We start from the raw sequence: 12,350 nt of genomic DNA, 5'->3' as shown, positions 1-12,350 counted from the left end.
CAAAGTCCGTTCGATCACCTGCAGATGGATTTCATTGAGCTAACGCCGTGCAGGGGATACAAGTATTGTTTGGTGATTGTAGATCTGTTTTCCAGATGGGTGGAGGCATTCCCTTGCCGTCGCCCTGATGCTCTGAGCGTGGCTAAATGTCTGCTAAAGGAGGTGATTCCTCGGTGGGGCATCACATCTAAAATCACCACAGACAATGGTCCCGCGTTTGTTGCAGAGACCCTGGCAAAATTGTCCCATTGGATGCAAATTGATTTGAAACATTATTGCGCCTATCACCCCTCGAGTGGGGGGATGGTGGAGAGCCTGCCCTGCCCTGGGTTGATGCCCCGCCCCTGGCTTTGTTATTCATGCGAGCCAGGACACACCACCAAACAGGGTTGGCTCCATTTGAAGAGTTGACTGGGAGGCCAATGCGTGTTTTGTCTCCCTCGCGATATGTCACACTGGAAACTGTGGATGGGGATTTGCTGACTTATCTTACAGGTTTGAGGCAAGCGATAGGTGCAGCCTGGGACCGGGTTCGTTCCAATTGGAGGACTCCTGAGGGAGAACCACTACGAGCTGTGACACCGCTTGACCCAGGGAGCTGGGTGTTGGTTCGTGACCTGAGGAGGAAGAGATGGAACACGCCGAGATGGAGGGGACCACACGAGGTGCTGATGGTGACCCCTCACGCAGTGAAAGTGGAGGGAATCGACCCTGGGTCCATCGGGTCCACTGCAGACGCGTGTCCGACCCTGGTGGTTCTTTCAAGAACCACCAGAGTCAAGCACTTATTTATTATTTTTCTATAACACTCTCAAATAAACAACTGAAAATGTATTAATGGATTTCATGGTTGCTGAATCTAGGACTAACCTCCCAGTTTTAGTTTTACTAATTAGAATGTTTTCATTAGTACAAATCAATAAACTAAAGTCTTATCCTGTTAAAAGACAACTTTGCTTGCCATAGGAGAAATGGCATTGCAAATATCTGAAATTTAGTTGTTACTAAAAGAAATTCAAATTCAAGATGTGTTATTTCTGTGACTAAAATATAATTCCAGATATATGTAATTACATTTTTACTAGTAAAAACTGAATTATGGATATGTGGACCTGGATTTTTGACCAGTTAAAATTAAAATGTAGATATCTGTAATATGAGTTTTACTGGCAAGCCAAATTGTTTATTAACAGTATAAGGCTTAGACATTATAACTTGATTTCTACTAGTAGAAATAACATTCTAACTAGTAAAAATTTAATCTAAACTAGTTATGAATTCCAGATGTCTTTAATTCAGTTTTGACTAGTACAAATCACCATTTCCACTAGTAAGAACTAGAACATAAGAACAGAAGAAATTTACAAAAGAGGAGGCCATTCAGCCCATCAAGCTTGTTTGGGGAGAACTCAACTAATAACTCAGAGGTGTTAATATCTTATCTAGCTCTGATTTAAGGGAACCCAGGGTTTAAGCTTGCACTACATTACCAGGAAGACTATTCCGTACTCTAACTCAGGGGTATCCAACTCATGTCCCAATGAGACATTGTGCATCTAATAACTACCCGCTGCTTCCTATCTGTGAAGTAGTTTTCAATCCAAACTGCTACATTTCCTAAAATCCCTGCTGCTTTGAGCTTAAGTACGAGCTGTTTGTGGGGGACAACATCAAAGGCCTTCTGGAAATCAAAGTAAATCACATTGTAGGCCTTTTTATTATCAATTTCCCTTGTAGCTTCTTCAAAGAAAAAAGCAGATTTGTTAAACAGGATCTACCTCTCCTAAAACAATGCTGGTTATCCTGCAGAATGTTATTCTTTGGTTCTCGTTTTGTACTTATTATATTATATATGTTATATTCTGTATTAGCCTTGTATTCCTATTGTTAGATTAGTGTTTCTAGTTTGTTAACCTTCCTAGTTAAGTCATTGTCCCTGTTCATTAGTTGCACCTCTTGCTTGTACTCAGTGTTCAATCTGATTGGTTGTCTGGTTAATGTTTCTCTCCTGCATCCGTATTAGCTCAGTTTGATTTGTGCATTTAAGTTCCTGCCTTAGGTCATTTCCCTAGTTAGCCATTGTATGCAGTTGTCAATGTATGGTGTGTTTGATGCTTTGCGCATTTCTCAAGTCTTGTTCCCAGTATTTTCTTGGTTCCCTAGTTGTGTTTAGTTCATAGTCATTAATTTGTTTCTTATTTATTTTAGGCCCGTTGTGGTCCTTTTATTTTGTGCCTTCCCTGTTGTGTGCAGTGTTAGTAATAAACCCCTGTGGTCGCGGAGCCGCACTACGGATCATCACCTTCTTTCTGCACTAGAGTTACCTGAGTAATTTCAATGGGTGTGTAGAGTGAAGCCATTACCTTTGGTTTTGCAGTTCTGCAGCTCCCATCATGAAGTACATGAGAAATATATCCCCTCACCGACTATTACATTTGCACTGACCCCAGCATGAAGCACGTTTTAATACAATTTGGAGTGTCATCTGAGCTACGTGGTGCAACACTATTTACAATATTTGAGCCATATATATACACACACACAAACAGACACACACACACACACTATTTTAGCCATGGGTTAGAATGAGACCCAGACATTTTATTAAGATTGACATTTTTTTTTTTTTTGTGAAAAGTAGTGTTACTGTGCATCTGATACACACTTGTAATGTAACAAGCGCTTTATTGCTGTGTTGATGTGAATCGATGTGAACAGGCGTTTGACAGCCTAAGTAACAAACCGTTTTCAGATCCGCGACTTATTTTATTAGTTTTATGTTGTATATCTGTACTTTAACAAAATACAATGTCGTATGATGTGTTACATACGTTTTATGAGTTTACATACACAGAAACGATCATTTACGCGAGTTACAAAAGAGAGCTCTCGCTGTTTTCAGTGGTGCGCGCTCCCGAGACAGGCCTGAATTCTACGGCAGGGATGCCTTTTTCGGAATGACACCTGTTAACACTGGGATCTCCCCCTTCCCTTATACTAAACTTAGCATTGCATGCGGGCAGGGGATGAGCTGGCCAGGCTCACCCCTTCCCTCAGGCAATATGTTCTCAAATTCCCACTTTTGTCCGAGTGATGGTGCATTCGAAATGTATTAGCAATAATAAGATAATTCCCCTAAGACACTGCACAATGCCTCCAAGCCCTCCTGAAGACTACGTAAGCATTCTGCATACCAACCCTCCACTTTCTCCCGAAAGCAAGATAAGCATTCCACATGCCGATCTAATGGACCAGATAAGCATCCTGCCTTCTTTTATGAAACACAAGTTATTTGTGAATCACCTGAATTGTGGCAAGTACTGTACAACATTCTTTTTACAAAGTGGGAGCATACAGTAAAATTTCTGTGACTATATATGACATAGTAAATCAATGCTTTTCCAACAGCATATACTTTCGCGCAATAGAGCAAAATCACTAAAGAGCAGTATGTAAGACCTACCTATTCTCCTCTCTAAAGGTTCGTGTTACAGAGACGACCGTGAAGTGGCTCAACTTTGGCTGTACTTGTTGCCCAGCTTCCCTCATTGACATCCCATGGACAAGGAGATGGTCGACAAAAGTGGCACTAATTTCATCTGACACTACTTGTCTCCTTGGCCATTCTCTTCTTTGTCCTCCTCCTCTTCCTCCCCTCTGTTGTCCGCATCTTCTTTCCTTCTTTCTAGATCCATTGTTATAAAACTAGGGGCGCTTTTTTACCACACCAAGTAAGGTACTTTTGGTACTTTCGCTTTTCCACTGACTTCCGTTCCAGCACCAGTACCAGAAGTCCCAGTACCGAAAGTGCCAAACCAGCTGGGGTACTACTTTGGGGTGGGACTTGAAACACTCTTTCTTTTGCCGCTGAAACACAATACAAACGCCGCCTTGAAAAGAGTTGCAAACTCAGAAAACAATGATAAGACAATCAATTGTAATTCATCTGATCACTTTGATAACATTCTGGAATATATGCAAATTGCCATCATAAAAACTGAGGCAGCAGACTTTGTGAAAATTAATATTTGTGTCATTCGCAAAACTTTTGCCCATGGCTGTACTGTCACACCCACACGGGCGGGACCAAGCGGGGATACGGCAGTATGCCTGATTAGGGGCTGTACAAAAGACACCGGCAGTCTAGGACTCGTCGCGAAGTATTGTGCCAAATGAGTTTGAGCTGTGCCGAGCGTTTTGCTGCCCTTTGTCTGCCCCATTTCCCTGTCCTATTCCGTCTGCCTGGTGTCACGCCTTCACCCCGCTTCCATTCCCTCTCCAGCCCAGCTCCAGTGCCTGACCCGCTTCCTTTGCCAAGTCCTGCTCGTCCCGTCTCCCTTTCCCAGTGTGACCGTGTCCTGTGCTTGCCTGTCGGATGGATTTCCTGGCTTCTGACCCACGCGCCTGTTTCCCGACCTCGTTTTCGGATCACCCCTGTCTGTACCTCTACGAAAGCACTGCTAATAACGCCATCAGTACCCCGCATCGCTGGGTCCGTGTCTCTCTGCCCGGGCAATCGCCACAGTACTAATACAGCACACAATAGGAGCCTTTTTTGCCCCATAAAACAGCCTGAGTCTGTCACTGATACAATTCACCACTTTTACATGCAGGATTCAAGATTGTTAAAATACCTTTCAGACATTTTAAAATTTATTATAAGGCATTGAGTATTCATTTCATCATTGCATAAAAGGATGCACACAAATCTTTATAACATTGAAACGGGCAATGCATAATAGACTATTTAAATAAAAACAAATAATTACACTTTATTCACTGTGCTGATCAAGACACCATTATTCCCCATTATCCTATCTAACATCTTTTCAGCAGCAGGATGAGAAAAACAAATCACCATGCTTCATGACCTATGCACTGATTTGGGATCAGTTTGTAGTTATGTCTTCTATTTAAGCCCAGGACCCAGCAAACAGACACAGATATGTCTCTGAATTTTAAGGCTTGCATTCTGTTCAAGTCACTTTGACTAACATTTGCAGGTAATATGTAGCCTAGCTAACCCTCCAAGACCTAATTTAACTGACCAGCGCATGCAAAACGTGCTGTGAAGCATACATGTAAAAACGGAAACCATTTCACAGATAAAGACAGTAGTGGCAAAAAGCAGAACTGTTTTGCACATATATTTCTTTATAAAGAACTGTAAAAGTGCTTTTTGATGGGCACTTGCCGTTTACTGCATCAAAGCCTCTGGGCTGCCATTTTTCAATTTTGCAAAACAGTAACATCTTTATTTCTTCATATGCAAAGCTGCTCCACGAGAAGCACCTGCAAGCAGCCAGTAGTCACAATACAGTTAAACAGTCTGAATGATATAATTCACAAAGCAGCCTTCATTCAGGTCTGTTACGTCTTCTCAGCCCGACCACTGAGTCTGCTTTTGGGTCTCTGCTGGTGGTGACTTCGTCCACTGCATTCGTTCCACAGGTAGCTTCCCAAGAGGACACTGTACTTTTATGTCCCTCTTCACCCTCAAACTCCGATCCATCCAGATGGCCATCTTCTGCTGTCCCCTCTTCCAGGAGCCTCTCCTGCCCTTCTGATAGAGATCCTGATAGATGGTCCTCCTCAGCTGCCAGGGAATCAATGACATCTTCCAAGTTCTTCTCACATGGGAACTCTGCAAGGTGTGCACAAAGTATTGAAGGTCACATACCTAAAAATGCCTCAGTTTGTTTACATATCCCAAATGAATAGTTCACCAAGTCACATTTGATTTACTTTTCTTCAGCAAGAACAGTAAATCATACACCGCTTCAGAAAACTCACTACCATCTGCTTTGGAAAATTTAAGACACCATAACACAACAGAATCTCTCACCCAGTATTTCATAAGGTTGGAGCTTATCTTTTCTGCAGTGGGCATGTGAGAATGAATTCCATCAACAGTTGCAATTCCCTAAAGTTGCATTTTTTTGGACAGTGGGAGGGAACTAGAGTACTCGGCATAAATCCACGCAGGCATGGGGTAAACATGCAAACTATGCAAACTCAAAATATGCATGAGCTGTGCATGCATTCTCTGAGCCAATCATGATCATTCTCATTCTTGCTTTTTGACTGGATAGTAGATAATGTGGTGCATTTGTGAGGAAACTTAACAAAAATGACTGATGAGGACAAAAGCAAAAAAGAACTGATTATGAAAAGATTCGTCTCCCTCTGTATGGAAACATTTTGGATTCCATAAGGATGATATTGAGCAAAAACAAGTGATTTGTCCGCACTGCTTTGTGTGTGAGATCTGCTGCCCCACATGCCGGCCAATAAAAATCAAAGTGATGCCAGAGACAAGCTAGGCTATTCTGAGAGGTTAAATGGCATGTATCTAGCAAACCTCGCGTTATTGGGTGAGTCCGTCAAATCCGGAAATCTCGTTTAAGATTAATTTGCATTGCTGTCGTGCAGTAGTGATATTTAAGATCTGCTTTGCAATGCTGACAAAAGACTGCATGTTCATTCACTTGCACAATGTAAAGTGCTTCCAAACAACTGAGGCTTTCACTCTTTATTTAGACCTTATTTGCACAATATTCCATCTGCCACACTACCAAGTAATCAAGAAAGCACATCTTAATCAATGCCATTTTTTTTCTAATCGTGTAATTGAGTTTAATCAGGTAATCGTGACAGCTCTATCCATCAATCACAGCAGCATTATACTTAGAAATGGAAGACAGTACCTTCAGCCATCATTAGTGGGCAGTCCATGCCTCTCTTCTTCATCAGATGTCGGATGGACTGAAGCTGGGACATGATTTCATTCTTCTGTTCGGATGCCACAGATTTAACGCTGATTTGGGAAATTGAAGGGGATGATACTCATTAAAAACTACAGCATTTGACAATGTCTTCTTTTCAACTGCCAACAAGTATATCCAATCATGCTTCAACCACTTATCCTGATCAGGGTCACAGGTAGCTTGCAGCCTCAAGGCAACACAGGCCACAAAAGGGGCTACGACCCTGGACAGGATGCTAGTCCATCACAGGCCACAAAAAGGGCTACGACCCTGGACAGGAAGCTAGTCCATCACAGGCCACAAAAAGGGCTACGACCCTGGACAGGATGCTAGTCCATCACAGGCCACAAAAAGGGCTACGACCCTGGACAGGATGCTAGTCCATCACAGGTCACAAAAAGGGCTACGACCCTGGACAGGACGCTAGTCCATCACAGGTCACAAAAAGGGCTACGACCCTGGACAGGACGCTAGTCCATCACAGGCCACAAAAAGGGCCACGACCCTGGACAGGACGCTAGTCCATCACAGGCCACAAAAAGGGCTACGACCCTGGACAGGACGCTAGTCCATCACAGGCCACAAAAAGGGCTACGATCCTCGACAGGGCGCTAGTCCATCACAGGCCACAAAAAGGGCTACGACCCTGGACAGGACGCTAGTCCATCACAGGCCACAAAAAGGTCTACGACCCTGGACAGGACGCTAGTCCATCACAGGCCACAAAAAGGGCTATGAGCCTGGACAGGATGCTAGTCCATCACAGGCCACAAAAAGGGCTACGACCCTGGACAGGATGCTAGTCCATCACAGGCCACAAAAAGGGCTACGACCCTGGACAGGATGCTAGTCCATCACAGGCCACAAAATGGGCCACGACCCTGGACAGGATGCTAGTCCATCACAGGCCACAAAAAGGGCTACGACCCTGGACAGGATGCTAGTCCATCACAGGCCACAAAAAGGGCCACGACCCTGGACAGGATGCTAGTCCATCACAGGCCACAAAAAGGGCTACGACCCTGGACAGGATGCTAGTCCATCACAGGCCACAAAAAGGGCTACGACCCTGGACAGGATGCTAGTCCATCACACGCCACATGCACAAGCACACACACAATCAGGCACCGCAGACAATTTAAAGACAGCATTTAACTTCACTGCATGACTTTAGACTACGAGAGAAAACCTGCATGATACAGTTCAGACTCAAATTAAATAAAAATGTAGAATATAGAGTGGAAATCATAAATCTGCACAGCCTTACTGAATTTCCAGTTTGTGTTTTAAAGTAAAAGCTTAAATGAAGGCAATATGCAAGCCCAGGGATGTCGCTAGAAATTCTGGGCCTCCCGCCTTACATCAACAAAAGTGGGCGGTTTCAGACAGCATGTGCAAACCTCCGATCCCATATGCGGCTGGCTCTACGGGGTGTGCCAAGTACTGTAGAAGGCTCAAAAGGCTCGCTCACCAGTTAGTCAGTGGGTCCAGCTGAGTGAGTATTGAATTCAGCATCTTCTCCGTTTGCGCTAAACGCTGCTCGAGTTCATTCAGCTGATTTTCTGTCAAAAGCCAAAATCGATGCCAATAACTAAACAGGAATGTGGAAGACAAGCAAATGAAAGCCCATCACAAAATGATAACGTGCATTATTAAGAAAGTACCCGTCTCTGCAGACTTCTTCACCCCGTTCACTGTCTTATCCTTCTCAATCTTGGCGTCATCTTTAGATTTGATCTGCAGACAAGGCAAGATCAAAAATGCATCTTCGCAAAAAAGGTATCCAGCATTTTTTTGTATAGCAATATAGCAAATTTTTTAAAAATTATAATATTCTGCAAATAGTTCTCCAGGAAAACTTAGCTTCTTAGGTCAATGGTATCAGTTTCATTTCTGTTTCATGTTTCATTTCTGCTTCTGTGACTTCTGGTGGCAAATCTGTACTATAAATATACAATAACTTGTGATTATCTAATATAAGTCATGTACATAAAGTGTGAATTACCAGATGTAAAATGGGGGCATCCTGTGTGATAACAATATAAAGTGCCTGTATGTATGCATGCCGTGAAGTGTCATCATTTAGTATAGAAGAATAAATTTGTTATAAGTTTCTCGATCTTTAGCTTGCACAAAATTTACATGGATAGAATACATCAAGCAATTTTTTTTTTTTAGCATAAATTGCCCTAAAATCTGTAGCTTTTTCCCACAGCATTTAAAATGTACTTCACCTCTGTTTAATCTAATTGATCAGCATTACAGAACTGTTTAAATGTCCGTATTGCAATATCAAGCGATTCAGGATGGCAAACCTGCTTCCTGAAGTCTAGGAATTTGGGTTTTACAATAGGGGTTGGTCCTGTATTCTGTTGTGGGATCTTAAACAGGAAATGATCATCTAAAAATCGCTTGCATGAGCACGCTCAGCTGTCATTTTTAAAACGAGGAGCACGCCGAACAGGATTCCATCTGCTCCCATTATTCACCATATAACTGGTAAGCTGATAATTATTCAATCATAAATAAACAAAATATACAAAATATACTGTTAAATATAAATATATTTACCAGCTAAACAATTTTCAAACATATTGAAATTGATGTTTTATGATGGATGAAGTGATGTTTCATTTAAAAAAATGTAAAATAAATAAATTGACAGCATAAAATATAACAAAATATAAAGGCACCAATGTGAGTTACAGAGTGTAAAATGATTAAGTCCTGACATAGTGTGGTAACACTATAAAGTGCTCGTATGTACACCGTTAAGCGTTATCATTTAACATGAAATAAGTTTCTCGATCTTTAGCTTGGACAAACTGTATATGGATAGGCTCCACTAAGCAATTCTTTCAGCATAAATTGCCCGAAAATCTGTAGGTTTTTTCCACAGCACTTAAAATGTGCTTTACCTCTGTTTAATCCTTTCAGAATAGACAAGACGCCGTTGTAAGATTTGACAATAAAAAAGGTGATTTTCTGAAATGCAAGCACACCGCTGTAGAGAAGCTCCGACTGCTCAGTCCAGTCATATTGTTGGGCCATCAGTGTTGTCATCATGCATTTAGGTCTCAAACAGTATAAAGGTTAGTTTTGCCCAGAAGCTCTTGCAAATTACGTAGGAATAATGTTAACGGCTGTTTTTATGGCGTTTACATGAGTTAATTTGTTTTGCCGTTTCATTACATTATCGGCTTTACATGCATCAGTTTCCACTAGCAGAAAAAACAACAGGAAGACTCATATACAGCACTAATTATATATTCTTGTTTTTCATCCTAGCTAATTTCAAACACTGCTGAACTTATGAAATTAAAGGGGAGGGGGGTGTGTGGAGACTGTTCCATATATTACGCGATCATCCCGTATAGAAAAGTAAATTGAAATATTTTCTTTGAACTTATACCGGACGCGACTTATCCTGTGGTCTAGTAAGGCAAATAAACGTGCTTCTATTTTCATTGCATGTGAGAATTTTGGGGTAAAAAGACACATAAATTATGAGTTTTAGAAATTATTTTGAATTCCCCCGGTATTTTGTTAAGCTGAATTAAAAACCATGCCCCCCTCATACACACAACAGAAAAAGCACAACTTTTCATATCAATAATAAAGAATTAAAAATCTACCTTTATAAACTTGTATACAGCAAAGACACCAACTCCGATAGCATACAGTGGCATCAAGGTGAACACGTAGCCCTTGCTATTTGATTTATATTTATCGCTCTTCAGCTCTTTCTCCATCATCTTTCTCACTTGCTGCATATTTTCAAATGTCTGCGCCTTTGAATCTGCTGAATTCAAGTTGAACTGGTGCGGTCTTGCTGTACCCGGACCCACTGAAACACACACAGGATAACATGCATGCGGTGAATATTAGTGAGCAATGTTTCTGTACTTGGGCATTAAAAAATACATTGTATGTGTGTGTGTCTACATATATTACATTAACAATTCGATACTAATTATGTTGCTGAAACTAAAGAAAAAAAGCAAACTTCACTCGTATCATTTTGCCATTTGATCACATTCACTTAGATAACACACCACAGAGCACAGTATACAATACAATAACCTAGCTAACAAGTAGACGAAGAGCTTGCTAAGTGTGGGGGAAATTGTTTAGCATCAAAACAACGGCTACCTTTCCTATTAACACGCGGATCAAACCCTTTTGATTCTTTCGAGCCGGATCCACTATTGAAGATTCTGGGTAAAACGACGAAAACAAGTAGCACAGCTGTCAGTGCTACCACCAGCTGCTGAGACGATGAAAGGACCATGTTTTATGTTTCACGGTAGTTACAAAAGCTTTCCTGCTATATCAGAGACAAAACGAAAACATTAGAGGACCTAGTTTTTTCGTTAATATTAAACTGTGAATTAATCGTCGCAACAAACTTATAGATGCTTTTCTAGTAGGATTTGCTGCATGATGCGCTTACTAGTACATTTTACTTCCTGGTTTACGAACCAATCGTCTACTACCATCCAAGAGGAGGAACTTACGTCATGTACGGAGCCGAACGTCCCGCCGAGAATAGCCGAAAGGAACCCAGTTCTGATCAGTGTTGCCAACTTAGCGACTTTGTCGCTATATTTAGCGAGTTATAGACCCCTCTATCGACTTTTTCTGGTGTTACTGGAGACTTTTGGAGACTCTGACGTGAAAACACGTATCGTCCTTACTCTTCTCACCGGGCAGCTATCTTAAGCACTCACAGGTGGCCAGTCCGAGTGCAGCAGCCCCGCCCAGCTGCAGTCAAAGCAGGAGATGTGCATCATTTTCTCACATTGCCATTGACAGTTTTTTTCAATTGTCCGTTTTTGATCCGTTTAGATTGTTAATGTAGATTTTATACAAAAAAATGTTATGGTTAAAAATATTAACGGTTCACTTGTTTACTGCAAACCTAAAAAAGTAACTGTGCCAGAGTGTTTCTTTGGGGTCACTTTTGCCGGTGATATAAACGTATCTATGGAAAAGCACTTTTTGTCTCTCCCACGACATTATTCCTCTCTCCTACAGCGTCCATTACAATTACATTCACATTATGCAAATGAGGCGATGGCGTCATTTAGCGACTTCTAGCGACGTTTGGGACAGCCAATAGCGAGTTTCCTTGCTGAGGAGTTGGCAACAGTGATTCTGATGAGCTATGGCCGAAACAATAGCAGTTGCCAATTAATTTGGATTTTGAAACTTAGAACTGGCTTTAACTCACCCTGCTACTAGAGATTTTAGGTCTCAAGTAGCAAAGTTATAGTTCTGCCCAGAAGCTCTTGCGAATTACGCAGGTATAAAGTTAAGGGCTACATTATCGACTTTACATGTATCAGGTTCTACTAGCGAAAAAGACAAGAATACTCATATACAGCACATTTCCTTGTTTTTCATCCTAGCTAATTTATAACACTACTGAACTTATTAAAGAAAAACATAGAAAAATAAAATGCTATATCCTCTTTCAACCCATACCGGACGCGTCTTATCCTGTGGTCTAATAAACGTGCTTCTATTTTCATTGCATGCGAGTCTTACTATTTTGGCGGAAAAAAAATAGAGTTCCACATA

At 41.5% G+C, this 12,350-nt stretch overlaps 2 protein-coding genes across 3 annotated transcripts in view; one reads left to right on the top strand and one right to left on the bottom strand.

Annotated features, from left to right (window-relative positions):
- Window positions 1–4,615: 4,615 nt before the first annotated feature.
- LOC111856661 (uncharacterized) lies at window positions 4,616–11,263 on the bottom strand. Its single transcript, XM_023836798.2, has 6 exons — window positions 10,920–11,263; window positions 10,403–10,614; window positions 8,432–8,504; window positions 8,239–8,329; window positions 6,708–6,817; window positions 4,616–5,644 (listed from the first exon to the last, which is right to left on the bottom strand). The coding sequence occupies exons 1-6, from the start codon at window positions 11,056–11,058 to the stop codon at window positions 5,358–5,360; spliced, it is 912 nt and encodes a 303-aa protein (XP_023692566.1). The 5' UTR covers window positions 11,059–11,263; the 3' UTR covers window positions 4,616–5,357.
- cmah (cytidine monophospho-N-acetylneuraminic acid hydroxylase) overlaps window positions 9,193–12,350 on the top strand; it is a 38,383-nt gene continuing 35,225 nt past the window's right edge. For both annotated transcript variants that reach the window (XM_023836796.2, XM_023836794.2), the window contains exon 1: window positions 9,193–9,266. The gene's annotated coding sequence lies outside the window, so the exon portion shown is untranslated. The remainder of the gene's footprint in view (window positions 9,267–12,350) is intronic.

This window comes from Paramormyrops kingsleyae, chromosome 1 (assembly GCF_048594095.1).
Source record: "Paramormyrops kingsleyae isolate MSU_618 chromosome 1, PKINGS_0.4, whole genome shotgun sequence".
NCBI lineage: Eukaryota > Metazoa > Chordata > Actinopteri > Osteoglossiformes > Mormyridae > Paramormyrops > Paramormyrops kingsleyae.
This window is presented reverse-complemented; position numbering and strand designations above follow the sequence as displayed.

Coding starts and splice junctions, on each gene's coding strand:
- LOC111856661 (XM_023836798.2), bottom strand. CDS start 11,058: ATGGTCCTTTCATCGTCTCAGCAGCTGGTGGTAGCACTGACAGCTGTG. Junction 10,615..10,919: donor TCCGCGTGTTAATAGGAAAG/GTAGCCGTTGTT, acceptor TGTGTGTTTCAG/TGGGTCCGGGTACAGCAAGA. Junction 5,645..6,707: donor CCCACTAATGATGGCTGAAG/GTACTGTCTTCC, acceptor CACACCTTGCAG/AGTTCCCATGTGAGAAGAAC.